At 49.8% G+C, this 21,423-nt stretch overlaps 4 protein-coding genes and 1 non-coding gene across 5 annotated transcripts in view; 2 read left to right on the top strand and 3 right to left on the bottom strand.

The window, feature by feature from the left end:
- Positions 1–4,072: 4,072 nt before the first annotated feature.
- On the top strand, positions 4,073–5,683 carry LOC149116308 (uncharacterized). Its single transcript, XM_089282240.1, has one exon. It carries the CDS (start codon positions 4,451–4,453, stop codon positions 5,594–5,596), a length of 1,146 nt encoding a protein of 381 aa, XP_089138366.1. The 5' UTR covers positions 4,073–4,450; the 3' UTR covers positions 5,597–5,683.
- Positions 5,684–11,863: 6,180 nt separating this feature from the next.
- Positions 11,864–13,783, bottom strand: LOC149116307 (uncharacterized protein F54H12.2-like). The gene has a single exon (XM_089282239.1). It carries the CDS (start codon positions 13,367–13,369, stop codon positions 11,981–11,983), a length of 1,389 nt encoding a protein of 462 aa, XP_089138365.1. The 5' UTR covers positions 13,370–13,783; the 3' UTR covers positions 11,864–11,980.
- A 1,981-nt stretch (positions 13,784–15,764) lies between these two features.
- Positions 15,765–17,048, bottom strand: LOC149116306 (uncharacterized). The gene has a single exon (XM_089282241.1). The coding sequence runs from the start codon at positions 16,955–16,957 to the stop codon at positions 15,863–15,865; it is 1,095 nt and encodes a 364-aa protein (XP_089138367.1). The 5' UTR covers positions 16,958–17,048; the 3' UTR covers positions 15,765–15,862.
- Positions 17,049–18,061: 1,013 nt separating this feature from the next.
- On the bottom strand, positions 18,062–19,321 carry LOC149116305 (uncharacterized). The gene has a single exon (XM_089282248.1). The coding sequence runs from the start codon at positions 19,319–19,321 to the stop codon at positions 18,494–18,496; it is 828 nt and encodes a 275-aa protein (XP_089138374.1). The 3' UTR covers positions 18,062–18,493.
- A 2,052-nt stretch (positions 19,322–21,373) lies between these two features.
- Trnah-gug (transfer RNA histidin (anticodon GUG)) overlaps positions 21,374–21,423 on the top strand; it is a 72-nt gene continuing 22 nt past the window's right edge. The window contains exon 1 of the tRNA in view: positions 21,374–21,423. This exon is cut by the window's right edge and continues 22 nt beyond it. This is a non-coding gene — a tRNA (tRNA-His).

The following is a 21,423-nucleotide window of genomic DNA, read 5'->3' as shown; positions in this document are numbered from 1 at the left end:
AGACGGTTCGAGTGGTCGGATCGTATCCGTCCACGAGATGACCGGCTAGTCGGACTTCACCCCCGTTTCGCACCGTAAGGATACGATCGCCTTGACCCGTGCGTTGCAACGAGTGTTCTTGCCAGGCTAGCCATTTCAGGGCTTCGACGGACTGATTGGATCGGGCCCCGTGCCATCCTCGCGGGGGTCTGGAGGCGATGGTGTTGATCGGGACGAGTTTCTTGCGCCAGAATCGGTTGCAGGTGGAGGCGATGGTGACGCATTTCTCCATGGGATCAAAGTCGGCTTTTTGTTTGAATTCTTGCCGGAACTTTTGACAGCCCGCTTTGAGGAGTTTGACGTCCGACTCGCAGTAGGCTTCCATTTCTTCCCTTAGTACGAAATGGTAGTCGTTGTCGACTTTCTCTTGGTACCACTGTTCGAACTCGGCTTTCTTTTTGGCGGACATGCCGTCGGGATCGTACATGTCTCGCGGTGGCATGGGACCTTCGTACGCTTGGTTTTCTAGGGTGTTGAATTTGTGCGGGAAGAATCCTTTGCGCAGTTCCTGGATTCCGAGGGTGGCGGGAAAGTTGGCCAGCGGGAACGGGAGAAAGCAGAGGGAATCTTTGAAAGTCAGTCTGTCGGATTTTAGGGACAGTATCTTGGTGCCGACGGTGATTTGGCCGGTGACTTCTCGATGGGTGGCGTAACAGTGTTGCAGGATGAACATCCCGTCGTAGCCTTTGAGATTGTGAAAGAGGACGATGACGTTCCGTTCGTCATTGTCCTGGTCGACGGCGAGGGATTCGAGTTGGTCGAACATGTCGGCGGTGCAGTTGGGCCCGTAGAAGGAGTAGCATATCTCATTTTCGTCGTCCTCCAGGCAGAGTAGAATGGGGGTCTGATTCCCTTCGGCGTCGGTGATGGCTTCGAAGTCGCAGTACACTTGAAGGGGCGGATCTCTGTCTACCAAGACGCTCGTGTCTGGATCGTCGGGACCGGATTCTTCGAAGGGTCGACCGTTGACTTTGTCGCGGGGGACGAGTTTCTTTTTGGGCTCGTCTTCGTCTTCGGGGAGGCGTTGGATGTAACAACGGTGCGTCGGCAGATGGACTTGTTTTTCGCAGATGCTGCATTCGCCCCATTCGCACTTGTGATCGGGGGAACGACGACTACCTCCTCGTCCTGTCCTGCGTTTACATTCGTAGACTTGGCAACACTTCTCACACTTTTTGTGAGTGTCGCAGATGGAGGGGATGCTGAGACTCCGCCGTTACAAGTGGTCGTTGTAGCATCGGTCACCGAAGAATTGTCTGTGACACAATCGGCAGATCTCGGTGGGTTCGGGAAACTTGCCTGGCGCTAGGGGTCGTTTTTTCTCGATGAAATCGGGACAGTCCTTTCGTTTGCAGGCGGGACACCATTGACCGAGGCAGGGATGATTTTTAAAGTCGTCGTGATCGTAGCCTCGATTGCATTCGTCGCAGAAGTAGGATTTGCCGAGGAATCCCTTGAACGAATTGCATCCGTCGTAGTGATCGCCTTCTTTGACGAGACGAATGATCTTGGTCGAGGGTTCGGGTCCCGCGTAGATGATCATGTGGGGTGGGTCGATGGACATGACTTTGAGCTGGTAGCCAGGTAAGGCGGCCTGAAACTTTTGCAGTTCGGGAATGCCACAGGGTCCTTCGGGAACGTTGGCTCGACGGTGGAGGTCTTGGGCCAATCGCTCTTGGACGGGTCGTCCCTGTTTGAGATTGTGGTAATCTTGGTCACGCGAATTCTCGTTCGCGTCTACCCAGGCTTTCATGGTGACGATGGCTCGGGCGCAGCAGAGAGTGTCTTTGTTTTGGATGGTCACGCGCGACCGTTTGACGATTCCCCGCACGGCGGCGCAACTCGGTTTGTATCGTTTTTTTCCACTGCCACGACCTGGGGTACGTATGAAAGTGGTTTCCATGGTAAACGTGTCGTCGGGGGTGAATTCTTCGTTGGAGTTGAGTTTGGCCGCGAGAGACTGGAGATAAGTGTTTAGTCTTTCACTCCCTTCTTCGAATTCGCGCACGGTGAAGGTGGTGGACTGAAAGGCGTGCGTGAAGGCACGGGACTGCATGGTGAAATGGACCGTGGAGTCGGGTGTCAGGGTAGGATCCTGAGCGATTTGTTGCTCGATGGATCGTTGAAGGGCTAGAGTCAATTCTTGACCTAGATTCTCCCCGCGAGTCACGTCTCTGTGTTGTCTGAGCGTGGCTTCGAATCGTTGTTTGTTGAGGACGTTTCTCCAGTGACGTCGAGCGCCTATGGGTCTTAATTCGAATTCTAGAGGTGGTCTTGCACCAGCTCCGGTTTGGATCATCACTCGGTCGTCGAAGGGGAAGGCTTCGTCGTAGGTTCGTCTGTTCTGTAAAAGACAATGAACACAACGTTTTTTATTGGTCAGTTTTTTATTGTCAGGTCTCCAAAACGTCTCCAAAACGTCTCAGATAACGTCGCTTTTTATTTTCTAAGCCATAGAACGCGTTCCTGAAACCATTTCCTAGATAGAAACTCATTTTCTCGCCACGCTTGTTGATACATTGTCCAAAGAAAATCTGTACATAAAGACATGCAAAGAAAGACAGTTGAGGAAAACCTTGACCTATACTATGTTTCCACAGCTGTATTTTTATGTGTCCATATCCCCATCGTCTTTTCAGTTCAGCATAATCTAAGATTCTTTTGTGAAGCTTGTTCAATAGTCTATCGTTCCTTCGATCGCGTATGCATTGCCAAGTTGCTAAGTCAAGCACGTAACACTTTAGTTCTTCCGGTAGCCAATCCCAGTAACTCTATGAAAAGAAGGTGTAACAAAGATGATGGGAGAGTTGGTGCAGGGTGCATGTTATACTCAGTTTGTGAACGTTATACTCACTGCTTCATATTGATCCATCAGTTGGTTCATCTCTTCATCGGTCACTGCTTCATATTGATCCATCAGTTGGTTCATCTCCTCGTCGGTCAGCTCCTGTGCCATGGTTTCTTCTTTCCAGCGCTCGATACAAGTTCAAAACTCAGAGTGACTCGAACGGTTCGAACCGATCTTTTTTATACCTACGGTGAAACGGGGTCCAGTCTCCGACCGAGTGGGGGTATAGGGGTATAGGGGGGTAACCCCCACTCGACCCGCCCCAGTCTCCGACTGAGAGAGGTATAGGGGGTAACCCTCACTCGACCCGCCCCAGTCTCCGACTGAGAGAGGTATAGGGGTAACTCCCACTCGACCCGCCCCAGTCTCCGACTGAGAGAGGTATAGGGGGTAACCCTCACTCGACCCGCCCCCAGTCTCCGACTGAGAGAGGTATAGGGGTAACCCCCACTCAACCCGCCCCCAGTCTCCGACTGAGAGAGGTATAGGGGGTAATCCCACTCAACCCGCCCCCAGTCTCCGACTGAGAGAGGTATAGGGGGTAATCCCCACTCAACCCGCCCCCAGTCTCCGACCGAGTGGGGGTATACCCCCTATCCCCTGGGTCTGGTTAACACGTGACTTGGTTGGGCAGATCTTTATAAGGCGAATCCGCGCCGTCCCCGATCTTCACATGACTAGTTTCACGTGGAATGCTTCAATGTGGCTTACATGACGACGACATTGCGAAATCACTCAAGTCAAGTCAAGTCAAGTCAAGTCAAGTCAAGTGCATCATTTCAACGTCCTAAAGGTATTTGAAGTAAATACGAATGTAATTTTACGGTTAGCAAGAAATTTGAAGTAAATACGAATGTAATTTTACGGTTAGCAAGAAATTAGAAGCGAAAATTTTAGGTAAGTGAGCTTGCATGACCTTCGCCATGTGCTACTCAAATTCAAATTCAAATTCCCTTCGGACCGCCGTTTTTCCGTTTGCAATCTCAAATAATTCTTGAATTATGTGTCTTGAATCGTTTTTGGGATCGTAGAGCTCAGGAACTTTGGAAAAAAGCTTCGTTTTGTTGAGTAAACACACTTTTCGAAAAGACGCGTAACTCGATTCGAGTTAATATTCAACTGGCTGTTGCCATGGTGACGGAAATGCGAGATTTTTTTTTTTTTTTTTTTTGTGATTTTTTTTTTTAGATTACCAAACGTGTAAAAAGAAATGTGAATTAAAAATGGGCGGGGCGAGGTTTCGATCCTCGGACCTCTGGGTTATGAGCCCAACGCGCTTTCACTGCGCCACCCTGCCTTTATTAGAAATAAAAAAATCGGAGTGTGTTTTTTTTTTTTTTTTTTTTTTTTTTTTGTGAAGTTTAATTTATTTAAATTGTTTAAAAATTACTACTAGCTTCCATGAAGGAAAACTTTTTTTCTAGAGAGTATTTTTTATGCTCTTTTAAATGAGATATAGTAGATTATTCTCCTGTAAATATTTGCTGAGATATTAATGAATAATCTTATGACCTTTTCCACACCCATTTTAGAACTTGTATTGACCGTCCATTACGAAAGACCATGCCTGCCAGCTCCACCGAAGCGTTAAAACGAAAGAGAGTGAAAACAAGAGAGATTGTAAGAGAGTGGAAAAAGAAGAATCCTGAGAAAGTTCGAGAACAGAAGAGACGATATCGTGCTCGACGCAAGGACAAGACAAGTATGTACGACATGGCGCGCGATGCACTAAATCGTTGGGAAGGGAAGGGCAACACGCACGATCGGAATGAGATTCTTCAGAGTCTGTTTAGAGCCCGTATTGTGTTGATCGATTTCAGGCCCACCGCAAAAACCCCAGGGCGGAGTAAGAGGAACCCAGAAAGAGCTAGAGAGTACAAAAGAGAGTGGAGGAGGAAAAACCCCGACAAAGTTCGAGAGTACAAACGAGAGTGGAGGAGGAAAAACCCAGAAAAAGCTCGAGAACAAGAAAGAAGACGTTGGGACCGACGCAAGGACAAGAGGCGTGAGATGAGGAATGAGGATATGTATGATCCGGATGAAATTCTTAGAGGTTTGTTTCCGGGTTGCTCGATAACATCATCATCATCATCATCATCCATCACCACGGCCACTTCTAATGAAAGCGCCATCACCTACGCCTCCACCACGACCGCCGCCGATAAGAGCACAAACACCACTACTGCAACACTACCAGCATCACCCCCACCGCAACGCCGTGGGAGACGATTGTCTTATTCCTCCTCCTCCTCTGACTCTGACTCTGAGCCTGATGAAGGGTTGGTGGCAGAGTTGGAACGCGCGTTAGCGGAACCAGAAGACCCTCCACCGAAACGTCGTGGGAGACGATTGTCTTATTCCTCCTCCTCCTCTGCCTCCAACCCTTCATCAGGCTCAGAGTCAGAGTCAGAGTCAGAAGACCCTGTAAAACGGAGACTTTCCGAAATCAGAAAAAATAGAAAAAAGGCAGAAGAAAATAGAGTGACTCAAATGCAGGAAAGACGGAAACGAATACGAAAAGAACAGGAAATGGAAGAGAGGATCGTAGAAGTGGCTAGGGAGCTGGATCAGATGACATCCATGCTTCACGACATGGGTAGATGGTTCGCGCAGTTCGAGCGCGAAGACACAGTAGAGCAGAACTTGTGTCATCTCCCAGTCTCCAACGACTTTATGGATCAATTGGAACGTTATTTATTTTCGTCTTAAAGAAAAAAAAGAGACTCTTTTTTGAAAAACAACAAAGCGTGTGTAACTTTTAATTACAACAACAATAAAAGGTTTTACAATTTCCAACGTTTCTTGGTTTGCATGATTTTCTTAACAATGCGTTCTGTCATGGTTTTACGTCCGGGTAATTTGTCGATGGCCTGGATCATCTTAGTGTCGGCATCCCATTTGTCCTGTAAGTTCTTGGCCCTGGAATAGTCAATGTCGTGTTGTTTGGCCAGTCGGTCCAGACGGTTGATCCCGGGGTCTCCACGCGCCAGACGTTTCTTCAGTTTGGTACCAGGTCCCATGTACTGATAACCGGGCCAATGAAACTCGATCCCAGTCTTGGCCAACCATTTTTGGATGTCGATCCCATACCCTCGTTGGCGACGGCGACGTCGGGTACTTCTCCTCGGGGGTGGAGGTGCCTTTTTCCTCTTCTTAATCCGAGTCATAGTCCAGTCCCCTTCTCCAGGGGTCTTCGAAATCTTCCCACCCTGCTTGTAACTTTTCTGCGGCTGACGGTTTGACCTTCTTGTACTTCTTTGCCTTGCCTTTGGGACTGTAACCACCGTCGTCGTAGTCGATACCGAGTGATTTCAGTACACGTCTGGCTCTATCGGAGATGGGTGCTTTTTTCTTGGACGATAGGGGAGTTTTACCTAGCGTGACTGGTTTGGGTGGAATGGTAGGTTTGGGGGTTTTCTTCTCCTTTTTAAAACCTGACGTGGAGGGTATGGGGGTTTTCAGCTCCTTTTTCAGTCCTGTCGTAGAAAGGGGTTGTGGCGGGATGATCACGGGGGCTGCGGCTGGTTGGTTGACTCCCTTGAGGATCTGTTTCAACAGAGTTTCGACGGGTGCGTCGACCATGCCTTCGGGTTCTGTCGTTCCCTGGTACGAGATGGGACCGCTTTTACCCGTCCGTATACGTTTCACCAGTTTCCCTTCCTCGGAGGCGATGGGTTTGGTCATCTTGACGGCCATGCTGTCGGGGATACGTTTGTCGTTCAGGATGAGATGTTCTTCGGCGGCCAGACGTCCGGCTTTGTTCAACAAGGCATTCTGGCTGATCTTACCCTTGTAATAATCTTGCAGACGATTGAATTCTTGAACGGGCACCATCATGACTTCGTTCATACCTTCTGACTCAAGGTCGTGTCAGGAAACTCGGACAATTCTCTCAAGGCCGTCTCGTAACAGTCTTGCCAGTACCGTATGGATTCGTCTTTCTTTTCCAACTCGAGTTCGAGACTTTGAACGGTTCGCTTGCCTTTACCGCACTCCCTGCACAACTCGATGCACCCACCGGGCGGCGTGGTATCTCGTTTCGTTTGACAGGTTTGGCAGAAGTCACCGAACTTTAAAGCCATGTATTCTTGATACAGGTCGTGGTACCTCTTGTTCAAGTACTCGTACGAGTCTTTCCATCGGGCTTCGCGACTATTGGCGTCTTGCAACAACTGCACGAGTTTAGGAATGGTATTGTGGGACTCGTCTTCTCTCGGTGGGAAATTGGGTATGACGTCGATCCCCTCCAGCGGGTAACCGTCCTCACTGCGTCCTTTCACCGTACACAACATGCTTTGAAACAACCGTGCAAACCGCTCCAGAACCCCGCTCCGTTTTGGGTGAGGAGATGTTCTCTTCGACGCTTGAGAGAGTTTTTGCGTCTACCCACTTCGCGCAGAACCCTTTTATGTCTTTTCAGTTTCCCATAAGTCGTTGCGTTGATGGGGATCCTCTTTTTCAGCAAATTGAGAACCATCTCGCTGATGGCGTTGATCTGATCTTTGTCGGCGATTTGTAACATCCGTTGACGTTTTTTTCGATTGGCTTCTTTCAGGACGCGTGTCAGGAAAGGACGTTGTCGTCGTAACCGCTTCATCGTGGACTTATGCGTACGAGCGGATTGGTGTACTCTTTTTATCGCTTTCCTCGACGCCTGAAGGCCGTTTGAAATGGTATCCTGCGTAAGACTCCTTCGATCTTTCCCCTGTTCTTATGGATATGTTTGTCCATTAAACCGAAGGGTCCAGCCAAAGAACCCAAACCCGCTGCTCTCATCATACTCGCCAAATCACCCCCTTTCTGTCTCCTTCTTCGTCTCCTCCTCCTCCGTGCTGTCATGGTGACGAGTGAGGTGTACGACGGCTAGTCTCGTCCTTTTATTTTTTCACATGATGGAGCATCGGAACGATTCGCCACTGCTATCCCACTTTTCGCCTCGTCTCATCCGTTCCAACATCCTTTTGGTATGTTTGGCTTCTTGTTTGGCTCTCAGGCTTCCGATGCCTTTGGTGATACCCCAAGCCGCCTTGGGTAAACCCGCCACCACAGTGCCGATCCCTTCTCCCCTTTGGTACCGTCTTCTTTTAGTGGTTTTAGCGGTTTTACGCCTTCTCGAAGACGCTTTCTTTCTCCTTGACCTCTTGGGCATGTTGGTTCTGAATGAAGAGGTTGGCCGCGATGTCATTTTTTATAGCGGCACGTGACGAAATCGTTTGGCGTAGTCTCGAACGTATCGGTCGTACGTGGGAGATGTAAAATCCGTCACCACGTCGTCCAACGTTTGCATCTTGGTCAAAAACCCATCCAATTCCTCCACGCCACCCAAAGCGTAGTTCCTGAGTTCTGTCAACGTCTTTTCGTACGTCGTGTAAGCGAATTGGGCCATGTCCATCTTGAACGAATACTTCTTGAAATCGTTCCATCCTTTCAGTAAGGTGGCGAAAGCCGTCATTCCTACCACCGTGTACCCATCTTTCCACACGGATCCCAAGACGATACTCACGGCCACCGTCAGTAAGGCCAGTCCGTTGAGAATGGCGTTACACAACTTGTAGTAACCGAACATCTGCCTTCGACACCACCAATACTTGTGGTAGAAAGCGTACAAGACGTCCAAACGTTTCAGGGAATCCAAATCCACCACGGTGTTGAAAGGTTCATCCAATAAACAGACAGAAGTATTCATGACTCTTCTCTAACCAGTGCCAAACGTAGTCTGACTTTCTGTCGGGACGTTCGACCCTTTTAGCTTGTTGCTTGTATTCCCAGATCTCGTCCTTGAAGGCGGTTTCTACGGATTGGTTCAAGATGTCCTGGACCTGTCGGTAACTGTCGCACTCGTCCGCGATCCGTTTCATGTCTTCGTGATCCATGCTGGTCGCATCCCAGTAAGAGCGAGAGCATCGACATAGATACAAAAAGTAGGGGAACCACTCGACTTCACTCCTCAACATCTTGATTCGAATGGTTTTTCATCGACGAGGGGGTCGTCTTTTCTTAAGTCTCACGAGTCTTCGGATCCCTCGACCCACGCCCACTCCCACACCACCAATGGCAGCGGTCGTTCCAGCTCGGATGCCTGTTTTCACGGCGCGGCCACCCAACGCTTTGGCCAATCCCAAGGCAGCCCCTTTACCAATGGGTAACATCGCAGACAGGGCATTCGCAAGAGCACCGCCCCATTGCTTTCTCCTTTTCGGTCGACGACGGCGTCTTCTCATGGTTGTTGTTCTCAGTTACGTACACTGGTCGAATTGCGTGTGACGGTAGGACGTTGTCCGTTTTTATAGGTGGTCGTAATCGTGTTGGTGGTCGTGATGCCCGCAATGCGACGACCCGCGGCCGTCTGTTGTTGTTGGCGTAAAATCTCTTCCAATTGTTGTTGCATCTGGGCTTGGTCGAGAACACGGTCTCCTCGCCTCCTTCTTCTTCCTCCTCCTCGACCCGATCGAATCGACGAAGGCGGAGTGGACTCACTTCCGCCACCTCCGCCTCCACCTCCGCCTCCACCTCTGCCTCTGCCTCTGCCTCTTCCACCGCCGCTACCACTAGCGCTACTTCGTCTGCGGCTTCCGGAATCACTGGAGGACGTCGGTGTGTTTTGACGTGGGACGCGTCTCGGTCGTTTCCCTCCTCGAACGGCTCGTGCCAAAGGGGTGGACATTGTTATTCGTGGTGCCCCGACACCTGCCGTGACATTGGCGCGCGACACCGATCCAGCACTGCCGACACCCACCGTGACGTTGGTCTGCGGTGCACCCGAGCCAGCGGTGCCCACTCCGACGGGCGAGACATTGGGCAGGGGCGGTGTCGCCAGTGACGATCGCGGTGAAGGAGGCGTGTTCAGACTCGCACCCACACCCGCGGCAGGCGGAATCGGAGTACTCGTCCGATTCGGTGTCCCCCAAGGCGAATAATCTTCCAGAGCCGAGAAGTTGAAATCGTCACTACCATAAGAGCTCATTTTTATCCATGTACCTTTCTCTTTCTATCTTCTTCTCGGCGAGTTCTCGTTGTTTATGAACCAAATAATCGAAACCTTCACCGTTATATGCGTTGATGATGGACCGTACTTGACGGTAACTCTCGCATTCCGTGACCTGTCTCATCGGTTCGTAGTCCAGCTCGTGGGGATTCATGATGTATTTGAGCCTGTTTTTACACAGGTGAATGAATAGCGGAAACCACTCGACCTCGCTCCTCAACATGATGATGTCGCAAACTGATGGCATCGGACGAATCCTTCGTCTTTTAACACATGGCTGAGGACACGTTGATCGTCCTGACTGGCTGGATGAAGATCCAATAGCATGTAACCGTAAGGTCGATCGGTGACCTTGCGAAACGTGTCCAACACCTCCTGCCATTGCGTGGGAAACGATTGCAGAAGTAAATTTCGTATCCCCAACTGATCCCGAGGGTTCTTGAAGGCCGCGATGTAATGCGCGTTTCTGGAAATGGTCTTGGCGAATTTTCCGTTGGGGAATAGATCCTGACACAAGTAAATCACCGTGATGTTCCGATGATGCGAATGTTTGGTGAAGAGATCCAACACGCGCTTGTCGTTACCACCCTCGTCCATCAGATCGTCCAGGACCAACACGCCCCCTCCAGGAAACCATCGGGGTAACTGTTCGCTGTCGGGGATGCCTTCGTAAAACTTGACTCCACCCTTCTTGAGCTTTTGGAAACCGTCTTGCCACGATCCGTAGCAGTAATGAATACTCTTCGGTGTCTGTTGGAACAAGTCGCCGTTCTCCAAGAGCAGTTTGGTGGTGAACACCGTCTTGCCGCACCCCGACGGACCCGCTATCAACAAACTCGACGGCGTGTGAAATTGAAACGCTTTGCGTCGTTCCATGATCATGAAATGGTCCAGGGTCTCGAGACGTTCCGTTTTTATCTGAACAACTTGGCCAATGGGGTCTTGACGGCCGGGATGCGTTTCAACAGACCCAATAGGGTGACCTTACGATTGAAACAGATGGGTTTTTTCTTGGCCCGACTCCTGATCTTGGCCATGGCCCTCTTGGCAGCGGCTCTCTTGGGACGTCCTTTTTTCTTGGCAGGCGCCGATCTCTTTTTTCGAGGTTTTTTCTTGGCGAATTTACTCAAATCTCCGAACTTGTCTTCGTACCAATGCCTCTTTTTCATTCTTCTTTTCCTATCTTCCTTCTCGGAAAGCTTCGGCATGGCAGGGGCGGCTCTCTTGCGTTTCCTACGCGTGGTCACCGTCGTCGGTAATGCACCGGTGTCCAGGACGGACGGCGGTTGAAAAGACACTTGTCTTCTGGCGGGTTGAAGTATTTTCAGATTGAGTTGTCGTTTTGGCGGTTGGTTTTTCTTGAAATGAGCCTCACTGGGTTGAGGCGTCTTTCCACCCGCTTTTCCATAGCGTTTTTCTAACCTGGCTATCACGTCGTCCAAATGTTTATGCCCTTGAAACTGAAGAGCCATGACTACCACACAACCTCTTTTTCAAAAATGAACCTCTTTTATTTCGAACAGCTTACTTTATAACAAATGACGCACTCCTCGGGAGGAACCGCTCGTGTCCTGGTGACACGGGGTTTTACAAATCTTGCGCCAGGCCAACTCGTCCACGATCAGACGTTCTACCATGTGCCCTACTTTACGATCGTTCTCCACAAACTCGTTTTTCTTAAAACGATTCAAGAACTCGTTCATGTCCCGACCTTCGGCTCGGTCGATCAGGAACATCAGGGCGTAACCGCCGCAACTCTGGCTGAACAGGGACTGCAGACTCCTGCCGTTGTGAATCTGGTACTTGAAATGACGATCCAACCATTCTTGGATCGGTTCGGCGGTTCCGTACGCGTCCAACGGTAGACCGTAACTGTCCAGGATCTCGCACTTGTTCTTGTCGGCCCACAAAGCGATCCAATGCACGCCCGGTTTGTCGTGAGGGTCCGTGTTCACGATGTAAGCGGTCGGTCCTTCTTGGGGGAGTGTCCTGGGAAGCCGATCGCAAGGGACCGTGCCGTAAAAGACACAGCGTAGGGACGGATTCGTCCGTGCCAAATGATCCAATTGTATATTATTCAAGGCTACTTTCTCCATTTTTTTTTCTTCTCATTGGTACACGTCGTAGATGACGACTCGGTTCTCGTTGATCTCCAGCAAGTTCTCGAATTCGCCGTACAACAAGATAGTCAGGTTTTCTCCCGGATTGGCTCCGAAATCGATCACCAGACGCAGTTCACCTTCTTGCTTGGGGTTCAACACTGGACTGTCCAAACATCCATTGGCCGTGTTGTCAAATACAAACATGTTGCATCTCTTGCCGTCCCCCCAGTCCACTTTTCTCACCATGTTTCCTTTTCCCCTGCACAACGCTCCTGAGGCTTGGAGGAATCTGTAGTAACCTCTCTGATCTTTACTGTCCCCATCGTGATCGAGCTCCAAGGTCTCGTAGGGGTACTCTTCACCTCTCACCAATTGTTTGATGGAAGCCAGATTGAATTTTCCAAAATTGAACGGACTCTCGGTGATGGTTCCGTTGAAGGCCGCTTGTTTCAACAACAACACCACTAGTCTATTAGGTAGTTTACTGTGGAAAGGATTGCTGCACTCAAAATGACGATTGTCGTTGGGATGCGAGTAAGTGCGAATTTCACCTCTCACCGTGGGGTAAGTGGCCACTCTTCCACCTTTCAGGCTGGTCATGATCTCTCGGTACACCGAGGGAGTCACTCTCACTTGAGATAGGAACAATCTCACTTTCACGTCGGCTTCAGTCAGTCTGAGAGTACTAGCACCGTCCCATCGGATGGTCCACATAGCTGGGGCATTGAAGTACATGTCGATCTGGATCTGCACGCCAGGTAACAGTAACTTGCTGAGATGAAACACTTCCAGGAAAGGTTTGAACCTCAAAGTCACGGCTTCTCCATCCAGAAACTGGGCTCGTCCCAGGACCACGTTCTTGAGATCTTGAGGTAAAGCAGTATAATGAGCATGAGGAGTGCCAAAATCCAACATATTGGCAGTCAATTCATCGGCATCTCCGTCGTCGGGTACACCGAGACAGTTGTACCAACCACTAGGTGTCAGGATCGTTTCACCGTCGTCTCGGTCGTGGTTCAACAGGGTCTCGATGTAGGCTTTGAGGTGGTAAGTATCGGTCTGGGGGCTGATGAGAGTCCCATTCAATCTCACATTGATCTGTTTGAAGAGGGTGTGGGCCAGATTATTGGCGAGTCCCATGACATCCGCTGTCAACAGATTCGTGTTGTTACTTTTCTTGACGGTCAATTCCACTTCGAAGAAACTCTCGTTCAAGTCGATAAAGTCTTCTTGAGGATCGACTTGGAAGGTCACTGGATTGATCCCTGTATTGAACGGGTTGATTCTCACCAAACGTCGAGACGACATGCTGACATCCGTGGGAGGGGTACTGAACATGTTCAGGCGAGGGTTACGAACCCCCGCCGACCGGGCATGAGCCACGAGGTCCGTCATCGTCTCCGTCTCAGGGCCGACTGCACCCAACGATAGTTCGGGCGTTTTGATCGGGACGGGAAGATCGATCCGCCTTTATACGTTCGTCGTATCGGGATAAGTCTCACGCGCCTCGAGTAAATGGGAATCATACTCCAAAGAGGTCTTTTCTCACTTTTTTCGCCAACGCCCGTTTGATCTCTTGCGTCGCTTTACGTTTCACGGCTCGTGTCGCTCCTCTCTTGACCCCGGCGAGTCCACCTCTCCAATTGGGCTTTCCTCCCTTACCGCCCAAATTTAAACCTTTCAGACCCTCCGTGGCAGCCTCGGTGATAAAGTCTCGTAGAATGCCGGGACCGCGTTTCTTGACACCTCTCCAAGCCATGCCGAATCCGTCTCCGGATTGCTTTATTTTATCGGGCTGAAATCGTACCAGCGTTCCACCGATCATTCTTTCTTAAAGTGTAACGTCACGATCGTATTGCCAGCTCCAAAGGTCGTCAGTTCTCCAGTTGTCTCAGCCACTTGCACTTCTATTATGTCAATGAGGTCTTTGCGCACGGGAATATATTGAATGTGGTAAGGCTCGAAATACTGGACACCCGCACCTCTTCGGATCAAGTTGACCTCTCTCAGTAAATCCGTGACCTGATTTCCCACCACGCCACTTCTAGCCACGTCCGAGTAGACGAACAAAGAGCGCGACCTGTTTCCCACCACCACCTCGAACGCCTTGTTCAGGTTCAGAAAACGCCAATTGCAATAGATGCTGAGTTTCAAATAACTGTTTCCCGTTGAATAGGTTGAGACCGTCCAAAAAACAGGTAATCCATCCGAGTCGTGTAAGTCCCCGACGACACCAATGTTGGGAATTTCATCTTTGAAGAATTCGCTCTGCAAGTTAGGCCCCAGATTATAACCGCTGCCGTTCTTTTCGAGCCATCCCATTTTACAAGCCAGGTCGACATTGATGTGTAATGCAGGCATGTCTTTGATCGGACGTAAGATGTTTTCGTTGTCCGTGACCAGGTCTTCGCCTTCCCACTTGAACCTGACGTAGGTTCTTTTCCCATCACTCGTGACATATTTGGATCCTAATTTGGGTCCGTTGTACTTGAAGACGCGTTGTCGATCGAAATAGGCGATCATGGATTTCATGAGTCCAACACCGTCCACGTTGTGAATCACCTTCTTGAGGTCCTCCGTATCGAAGTAAGCTTCTCCATACATGTAGTGGCTAGTCGATTCTATGCGTCTCCATGCGGAAAAGGCCAAGGTGACTTTTTTATCAGGATCGTTCGGCGTCAAGGAAGGCAGCCTCACGTGGGCATCCGGCATGGCGATGCTACTCAATCCCACTTTCCATCCTCCGTCTCCATTCAGGCGTAAGGGGTGCGGTAACCTGATCTTGAAATGGTTCGGTTTGTTGTCCGGGAACTCGCTCTTACTGCTGTGACTGGGTAAGCTGACGTAAAAATCACTCATCCTTTCTTGAAATGCAACGTGATCGTGGTCACGCCCGACGCAAAGTCCACCAGTCGCCCGTCGTTCTCAGATACCTGCGTCTCGACAATGTCCAAAAAGGTCGTGCGCACCGGTAGATATAGAATGTGTCTCGGTTGAAGGTCGACCACGTCCGGATCGTAACGCACCTGTTTCAACAGGTCCGTGACTTGATTCCCCGTCACCATACTCTGTCCCACATTCGAATACACGAACAAGGAACGACGCTCGTGACCGAACGCTTCCTCGTAACTGCGATCCAGGTCCGTGAACACCCAATTGATGAAACAACTCAAATGTAAGGTGTCCGGGTCGATCTTGTAAAATGTCTCGTCCCCGTCATTCTGCGCTATGATCAAGTCCGTGGCCGTGGGTACGACTTCCGTGGGAAATTCTTTCCTCAGGTGGGGTCCCAAGACGTAACCCGGTCGTCCGTTCTGCAATGTTCCCATCTTCACCCATTTCATCTTCTTGGCCAATTCGATGCCGATGTTCATTTGCGGGTAGACGCGTTTACCATTGATCAGGAGGCTGAGGCACGTTCTCGAATTGTCCAGGACGCATTCTCCATGCTCGGCCCGATGCATGACCGTGTACAGCAATTCGGTGGGATCGTCGGGTTTACTCTTTTTCTTGTACATCGTCACGTCGGCATCCGTTCTAGATCTCAACCTATGCAGGTATCGATCTCGTATCGCGTTCAGTAACTCGGTACCAGTCCTAGGCGTGAATTCCAAATCGCTTTCTCGCGTCACTCCAGAGACCTGCGTGTATAGGTTTATGGAGGCGTTCACCATGTCGATCCACCAGATTTCAAACAGAAGAGAATCTTTCAAGTCCATCTTACGCGTCGCGGACGGAAACGAGAGGTCGCTGATACCCACTTTCCAGCCCGACTCTCTCAACTGCAACGGGTTCGGCAGACGATTCTTGAAACTGTGGGCCTTGTTGTCCGGGAACTCGCTCGTGCTGGCATTGCTCATCAGTTGCACGTAAAAGTCGTCGGTAGACTCATTCATACTTGAAGTGTAATGTCACCGACGTCACGCCCGATGTAAAGTCCACCAATCGTCCGTCGTTCTCGGCCAATTGCACCTCCACTATATCCAAAACGTTGCTGCGCACGGGTTTATATTGAATCTGATTCGGCTCGTACGTCGTCTTGGTCGGGTCGTGGGGGACTTCTCTCAAGAGATCCGTCACGCGATTCCCCGTGATGGTGCTACGACCCACATTCGAATACAGGTACATGGGACTCCGAGGCGGAGGGAGGTCCGGATGAACGACGACTCCACGATTGTAGGTCTTGGCGTATTCCTCGTCCAAGTAACTGAAGCGCCAGTTGCAATAGGGACTGAGCTGTAACGTCCCGTGACTGTCCAAATTCCAAAATTCACGAGATCGATTGCTGTCATGGTTGGTCCAGTCTTTCTTGAAATCAGACGGGACCTTGTCGTCGGGAAAGATCTTGAGCATGTTCACGTTCAAGTGAACGGAGTAATACGATTCCTCGCGAATCAAACCCAACTTCTTGACCAGTTTAGTACCAAAATACACTCTGGGACGTTTTCTGTCTCCGGACTCGTCGAGGAACGTGTCGGTGTTGTCGATAATCAAATCGTTCCCCTCCCATCGGAACACGGGGTAGTATTTTTTCCCGTTCGGTGCTCGCAGACTTTCACCCGCATGATCCATGTAATGATACAGCCGTTCGTGAAAACGATGGATGAGGTATTGCATGAGAGATTTACCACTCGTCACTTTGTGTCGGTCACGGTTCAGTTCCTTCCCGGTGACGTAAAATGTCACGGGGTAACGATATGGACGCCACGTAATCCCGTCGTCTAGCAACCTGAACGTTTCAATGGTCCAATCCATACCGAACACATAGTCGTCGTCTTCAAAGTCGTGCGCTTGAGTGACGGGTACTTGATGCGGTCGTGACGGAGGAATCGGGTAAGACACGCTCGCCAATCCCACTTTCCATTCCTTGTCGGATTCAAACAGGAGCGGATACGGCAGACGGTTCTTGAAACTGTTGGCCTTGTTGTCCGTGAACTCGCTCGTGCTGGCATTGCTCAGCAACTGCACGTAAAAGTCTTTCATTTTTTCGTCTTGGGCTTTTGGGTCACGTACAAGCCTTTTTTATCCACCCAACTGTCGTACTTGACTGGCCAACCTTTCCATCGCACCAAGACTTTATCCCCTTTTCGTTTGACGATCTTGTCGATGCGGAACAGATCGTCGTCTTTCACGTCCACCTTTTGCAAATCTTGCGCGTAAAACGTACCCTCGACCGCCGTGCCGTCCCATTCTTCCACCTTGTACGTGGTGACCTTCCCAGGACGCACTCGGCGTATCACAAACACCTCTTCGGTCCAACCGGGTAAATACCCTTTCTTGAATTGACGAAACTTCTTGTTCAGTCTCACACGATCCCCGACTTTGAGTTGCGGTTTCTTCAATGTCCCTTTTTTCTTTTTTCCGTAAAGAGTCTCCCACACGTCCTCGCTATTGGCTAAAGTCACTTGATCGGGAGCCATCTTGATACTGCGATGATACGATCGATTGTACCCTTGGACCAGATCTTGTAACACGGGCACATACGTCATCGTATTCTTCACGGTGAAGTACCGGTACAAACGTTCTTTCAGGGTCCGATTGAACCGTTCCACCACACTGGATTTCGTATCCCCGCGCGTCGAAAAATGATGAATGCCTTTCTGCTTCATCAAATCCTGAAACGTCTTGTTGTAGAATTCCTTCCCGTCGTCCGTCTGGAGATTGATGGGTTTTCTACCTCCTTTCAGGATCTTTGCCATGGCTTCCGTCACCGCTTTACCCGTCTTGCTCTTCAAGGGCTGGACCCAGGCGTGTTTGGAAAACACGTCCACTACCGTCAAGAGGTAACGATACCCTCGATTGTACCTCGAAATATTGATCACCTCGATCAGGTCGGCCGTCCACTGCTCGTCGATGCCGAACACCACCACCGGGACCGTGGGAAAACGACGACGTCTGGGTTTGTGCAACGTGTACCCCAAATCCCGTTGCAGGACCTCGCGAGCACGTCGTACCGAGATCTTATTGGCCTGGGCGAATCGCGTCAGACCGCCCAGACTACCGGGTCTGGAAGGATCCCGATACCGTCCCAGTAACGTTCCGGTCGAAAGCGGCTTTTGCTTCTTCTTTTGACCTTTCTTCTTCATAGTCGATAAAGTTTGTACACGCACTGTCTCCACAACTCGAAACGTTGCTCCCGTACCTCGAGATACTTCTTAAATGAATCGGGTTGCCGTTTCAACCACAAGATATAAACCACAAAACGCATCACGTTGGGTTCGACGTCGGTATAGTCAAACACCTCCAAGGGCGAATCGCTGAAATGGTCGGGGATGGGTTCACCCTGACCGTATCGCTCGTAGACACTAGTGCACTTGGAACACAAGGTCGTCCAACACCATCGATCGGCTATGGTCGTACACATTCTCGAGATCAACCAACTCAAAGCATGAGACATAATGATTTGAACCCAATTCTTTATTCACACTTTCTTATATGTACAAAAACGTCGTGCCTGATTGGTTCTTACGAAAAATCGACTCTGATTGGATAACACGAAAAAGAAGGCGAAGAAAAGACTTAGTCTGAATCTGTAAAGTAATCAACATGTTCCATGTTCTTAAGATCTCGTCCATACTCATCATCACAGTCTTCCTCGTAGGTATCCATGGCATAATATTTACAATTTCTCCAACAACATTCCCCTTTACCGGGTCTCCACTTCAGGGCTTCCTGCTCGTCCCCCTTCGCATAGAATGCTTGTCGCATACTCTCTTTACACTCACCACACAGGTCCTCCCGATCAGTGTCCATGGCACGAAAGAAAAACCGATCCTTCCACACATCACGTTGATGCATGATATCGTAGATCAACTCTTCCAACTTCAGACACGTTTCCTTGTAATCTCCCTTGCTGAAAGTCAGTAACGACTTCACCATGGGACTCTCGTCTGCCTCCAACACCCGTCGTGATAGGTCACGAGAGAAACGCAAGGGTTCAAACAGATCACGGATGGCATCGGTCATCATGTACGTGAGGTTATCCGTGGCGATCAAACAGGCCCGCTCGGCGTCCAGGGTGGGATCACTACAATGAATGAATTTGAATTGACCGCTACCACTTCGGTACATCACGCGACACCACTCACCGAAAAACAAAAACACGTGTTTGTTCTTCTTCATCATCTCCAAAATCGTACCACCCCAGTCAGGACGACGTCTCATCAAGAGCTGAAAAGACCACAGACTATCGGGTACTCGACCTGACGGTTCGAAGAGATTGTCAAAAATGTACAGGTCCACCTTGGCATCCGGAATGGCGTCGAGATCTCTTAAAGTGTGTACCTTCAGATCCACGATCTGTTCCACGAGGTCCCGAATCTGGTTCGAGTTGCTATAGTAAGTCATCTTGACACCCTCAGACAAACTCGTTAAACTTCTTTCCTTCTCGATCCGCTCGCTTCGTGATCTCCAAGCCCGACAAATGAGGATAGCAACTACGCACACCCCAGTCAATCAAGTGCCTCTGGAGCCTATAGTACAAAGGAGAGACAAGACGTAACTCCAATTCAATTATCCTCGCGTGTAACGGTCTTTCGCCTTCTTTTTCGATTCTATCCAAAACGTCAGAAGCTCGATTCAACTGTTGTCTAAGATCTTCAAGGATCTCTTGCACGTCTCTCTCATCCAAAATCCTACAGGTCATCACCGCGTCAACAGCAAGTCGAGAATGATTCGCTGCGTCCAACGGGCTCCTTTTATACCCGCGCCGTGGATCCACTTTCACTCCGTACTTTCCCGGATCACGTGCCCACTTCAGATCCCGCCAATCGGAACGAAGACCGTCACATGATCCCATCACACCACACGTCACTGATTGGTCAAAAACGTCCATAAAGTCGAACAACGCATTCCATCACGAGTCACTTTTCAGCAGAAGTCGTCATGGATTCACACGTCGAACCCGTCAGGAAAAAGAAAAAATTGTCCAAAAAGAAACTGGAACTGCTCTTACCCAAGAGAGTGGAAAGAGAAGTAGGAGGTAAACAACTACAATCCACTTTAGATAGATGGTTATTCAAAAAACCTCGTGCCAGACTCCGTTTCAACGAACGCGTCCTCTTCAAAGAAATCACCCCGGACTCGGTCAGTTGGACCACCGTCCCTCTCAAAGGCTTCTCGCGACCCTGGAGCGCCTTTTCGATCCAACGCCAAGAAGTCAAAAGCCAAATGAAAAGTAACCATGACAAGCGAAGGCAAAGACCGACCCCCAAGAACGTGCGAAAAACCACCCACATCCTAGAAACCATGCGACGTGAAAACACCTTGTTGGATACTAACTCGTTCTCTATCTTCACAGACTCAAAGCTACCTGCCATTCAAGGCGGATGCATGACCGTGATCAGTGAATCACCTCCTCGAACCGTGCAAGTCCTGGAAGCCATGGGACTCGACAAATTCAAGAAAGACGACCTCGTAGAAGTACCCCCTGAAGTGGACGACCGAGGAGAATTCACCGAAGTCCAAGTGTTGGAGGAATTCGACCCCGATCAGTTCCTGAACCAACTGAAACCACAAGATTCCATCTGCCCACGTTGCATGGTACCCCTGACATACGGAAGCGTGCGAACCCCAGACGGTGGTACCTGGGAATATTACCGATGCCCCTCTTCCAGATTCTACACCAAGTGTTATGTGACCTGTGGCGTCAAAGAGGTGGGCACTTACCTGAGACGCGTCGAAGAACAGACCCACCCCTGCTACAGGAACATCGACCCGGCTCGTTTCCGATGTCTATGCAGCAAATCCCTGGTCTTAGCCACCTCCCACTCCCAGTCCAACCCAGACAGGCTCTATCTCAAGTGTCCCAAGCGTACCTGCAAGTTCTTTCAATGGATCGACGAATACCCACGAGGAGTCGCCGAAGCCATACTGATTAATGGACAGGCCCCAAACTAAGAAAAAGACAGACACAGTTTTTTGTAAAAACACACTCTGATTTTTATTTCACACTATTTACACGTTGGGTAATTTGTCCTCCGCGTCGATCATGGCTCGCATCGTTACTTGATCACAATGGTTGAAAGTACTATAATAATCGTTTATTGATTGATTGATATCCCGAAGAAAAAGAGGGCGCCGGTCAATAGGACCGTGCACACGTCCCACCCTGTAATAAGTGGAATGACCAATAAAAGTTGTTTTTTGTTCTATTTTCAGACTCCATGTCTCGATTTCCTAACCCTCAATGTCTATGGTGCAAGGAAGGATACACTTTCAAACACAGTATCAGAGACTACTTCCTGACACCCTGTTGCGACCAATTCTTTCACGGAACCTGTAAAGCCCTCCACACTGAGCGGTTGAAACCCTCCGAAAGACTCTGCCCTCATTGCAAAGCCGTGAATTTCGGACTGCCTCCCGATGACAACCCCAAAACCAAGTCCTAAAGAGGTAAGCGCTTCGATGGTCTAATGGTTAAGACGTTGAGTTGTGGCCTCAAAGACCCA

Source organism: Orbicella faveolata, unplaced genomic scaffold (genome assembly GCF_042242905.1).
Source record: "Orbicella faveolata isolate gen_17 unplaced genomic scaffold, um_ofav_v1 contig_12, whole genome shotgun sequence".
Taxonomy (NCBI): domain Eukaryota; kingdom Metazoa; phylum Cnidaria; class Anthozoa; order Scleractinia; family Merulinidae; genus Orbicella; species Orbicella faveolata.
The sequence above is the reverse complement of the archived record's forward strand: the minus strand, read 5'-3'. Positions and strand labels throughout refer to the sequence as shown.